The sequence below is a fragment of the Mus pahari genome, chromosome 3 (assembly GCF_900095145.1).
Source record: "Mus pahari chromosome 3, PAHARI_EIJ_v1.1, whole genome shotgun sequence".
In the NCBI taxonomy this organism is placed as follows: domain Eukaryota; kingdom Metazoa; phylum Chordata; class Mammalia; order Rodentia; family Muridae; genus Mus; species Mus pahari.
Window position 1 is genome coordinate 147,654,001 of NC_034592.1, and position 2,775 is coordinate 147,656,775.

A 2,775-nucleotide genomic window follows, 5' to 3' on the forward strand; every position below is an offset into this window, starting at 1 on the left:
TTTTAGTCCTGCATTAATTCTCTAGCTTCTATCACGTATAATCTGGTGGCAGAGTTTTCGCTGACGCACGTTGCCATGGTAGTGTCTTGCTCTTGCTCTGACGCTTTTTGTTTTCTTTTTCTTTTCTTTTCTTTTCTTTTCTTTTCTTTTCTTTTCTTTTCTTTCTTTTCTTTTCTTTTTCTTTTTTTTCTTTTCTTTTTCTTTTTTTTTTTTTTTTTGCCGCTGCTCAGTGAGCTTCGCTGGCTGATTCAGATTTCTGCCCGTGCAGGCTGCCGGTGGGTGTTTTCTTCTTGTGCGTTTTTCTTTGGTGCTTGGTAAGGGCCGACCTCTGGCTGAAACTTTTTTTGCATTCCTCGCATTCGTAAGGTTTCTCCCCCGTGTGAATCCGCCGGTGTTTCGTGAGGGCGGATTTCTCATAGAAGGTCTTCCCACACTTGAGACATCTGTATGGCTTCTCTCCAGTGTGAGTCCTCTGGTGCACGACGAGGTTGGACTTGACACAGAACGACCTCCAGCATTGGCTGCACTTGTACGGCTTCTCCCCCGTGTGAGTCCTTTGGTGTTGGGTAAGGTTGGATTTCATGCAGAAGGTTTTCCCACATTCGTTGCACTTGTACGGTTTCGTGTGAGTTCTCTGGTGTACCGTGAGGGCGTATTTTTGGCAAAATGACTTTAAACACTCTTTACATTCATAGGGTTTCTCTCCCGTGTGAGTTCTCTGGTGTTCGGTGAGGTTTGACTTCACCAGGAAGGACTTGTTGTATTCGTTGCATGCGAAGGGTTTTTTCTCTGTGTGTGAGCTCTTCTGGTGTTGAGGAAAGCCTGCAGTCTCGGGGCAGCCTTCCTCACACTGGCGGCCCTCGTGGCCTTTCTGTTCTTTGCAAAGGCTCTGGTTTTCACTACGGTCCGACTTCTCATTTCCCTCAAGGTCCGGTTTCTCCTCCAAGGACAGTCTCCCGCGCTGAGTGCTTCTTGATTCCTTGCTGGATGTGGGCGGAGACTTCCCACACGCATCCCCTTTGCTGCTTCTCGGATGTAGGATGGGATGTGAGGTCTTTAAGGCTGTTTGGCTGTCTGCCCGCTTGGGTTTTTCTGCTGTGCAAGTTCTCCGGTTCTGAGTAAGGCATGGCTTTCCAGGAAGGGTTTCCCCACAGTTCTCATGGCCACTGACTTTCTCTCCCACGTGAAGTTCCTCGTTTTGGAGGTGAGGTGAGATTTTTATGGCGTCCTCACTGACACTACTACTAAGATCCGATTTCTCACTAAAGGGTTTCCCAAGCATGCCACGCCCACAGAGTTTCTCCCTTACGTGAGTTCCTGCAGGTTTATGTTTTGACTTCACACACAATGGGTTTCCGTGTTGGCTGGCCTCTTGCTTCTTCCTTTCCCTTAGGGTTCTTAGAAAAGACCGGAACCTTATCCTGTGGGCAGTGGCTTGCATGTATTTGCTATCCTGAGAGGGCTCCTGTCCTGTGTGTACTGTGTGGTGTATGACAGAGGCTGCCTTTATGTGTGAGGTTTTCCCACAATTTTGATATTCAAGAAGTCGCTCCAAACGCAATGTCTTCTGCTGTTGAGTAGGGCCCTCCTCAGGACTGTGGAATTTTTTCTTTGGATCACGTTTGCAGTTTTTGCATCCTATATGAGGTCTTTCATGCTTCCTATCAGGGGACCCGGAGCCACCTAAACCATCCCACTTTTTTGTTGGGTGGTTTCTGTTACCAGTAACTAATCCTGTGATGTTTTCTAAGCTTGCTTCGGTTGAGCAACACTTCTGACGTATTGCTCTTGAGGCCTCTGGGTTTGTGGCCAGATGAACAATTTCTTTTAGAGCCTTGTTTCTTCTCTTAGTCATTGCTTCATCGTTGATAAAGATTTGACTCAAATATCTGCCTCTGTTTTCTTCATTTGTTGTCATGGAACCGCCCCTCTGGACTTCTAGAAACATGGTAAGTTAAGTGTATATTATACATCTAAACAGCATTTTAAAGGAAAGGGGCTATACACGAATGTCTTCTGCTAACTCGGATCTGGGGTTCTGACACACTCCGCTGGGAGGGCAGCTATCCTAGGCAAAGTGTCATCGAGTCTTTCCATTGGATAATAAGGAGACAAAGATGCTCACTAGAGAAGAAAGGAGGAATGAGGAGAATGAGGCCACCTGCTTTGCTTCCTAATAAACAGGACCCCCAGATGGGTAGAGGCCTTGACATAAAACAGCCGGGAACAAGCAATGTCAGACAAGGATTTGCCACGGATGGAGAGTATTTTAAAAAAATGAGGCAAAGACAGGGACCCTTAGCAGTGAGTGCAGGAACAGAAGATGCCCGAGGGATGTGAAGCCTGGTCCCGGAGTATGATCGCTAAGCCGCACCTCCCCCCACCCCTTCTTTCTAGTCTTCTCTGTCCCACTCTGCAAACTGACACTCAAGAAAACTTACGAAACCACCCATTCACCTACTGTCAATATCTTCCCTAAAGTGGAATCTATTTTTATCATCCAACTTACCCAAAGCAAGCTGGGCAGTGATGGTGCATGCCCTTTAGTCCCAGCACTTGGGAGGCAGAGGCAGAGGCAGGCAGATTTCTGAGTTTGAGGCCAGCCTGGTCTACAGAGTGTGTTCCAGGACAGCCAGGGATATACAGAGAAACCCTGTCTGGAAAAAAAAATACAAAAACCAAAACTGAAACCATTTCACCTCAAGTCCTTAGTTTGCTTTGGGTCCAACACTCACTGTTGTGTATTCTGTGTGGTAAAGGACAGGCGTATAGTGA

At 47.0% G+C, this 2,775-nt stretch overlaps 1 protein-coding gene across 1 annotated transcript; it reads right to left on the reverse strand.

The window, feature by feature from the left end:
* Nucleotides 1-226: 226 nt before the first annotated feature.
* On the reverse strand, nucleotides 227-1,282 carry LOC110318225 (zinc finger protein 501-like). The gene has a single exon (XM_029535758.1). The coding sequence runs from the start codon at nucleotides 1,280-1,282 to the stop codon at nucleotides 227-229; it is 1,056 nt and encodes a 351-aa protein (XP_029391618.1).
* Between the last annotated feature and the right edge of the window lie 1,493 nt (nucleotides 1,283-2,775).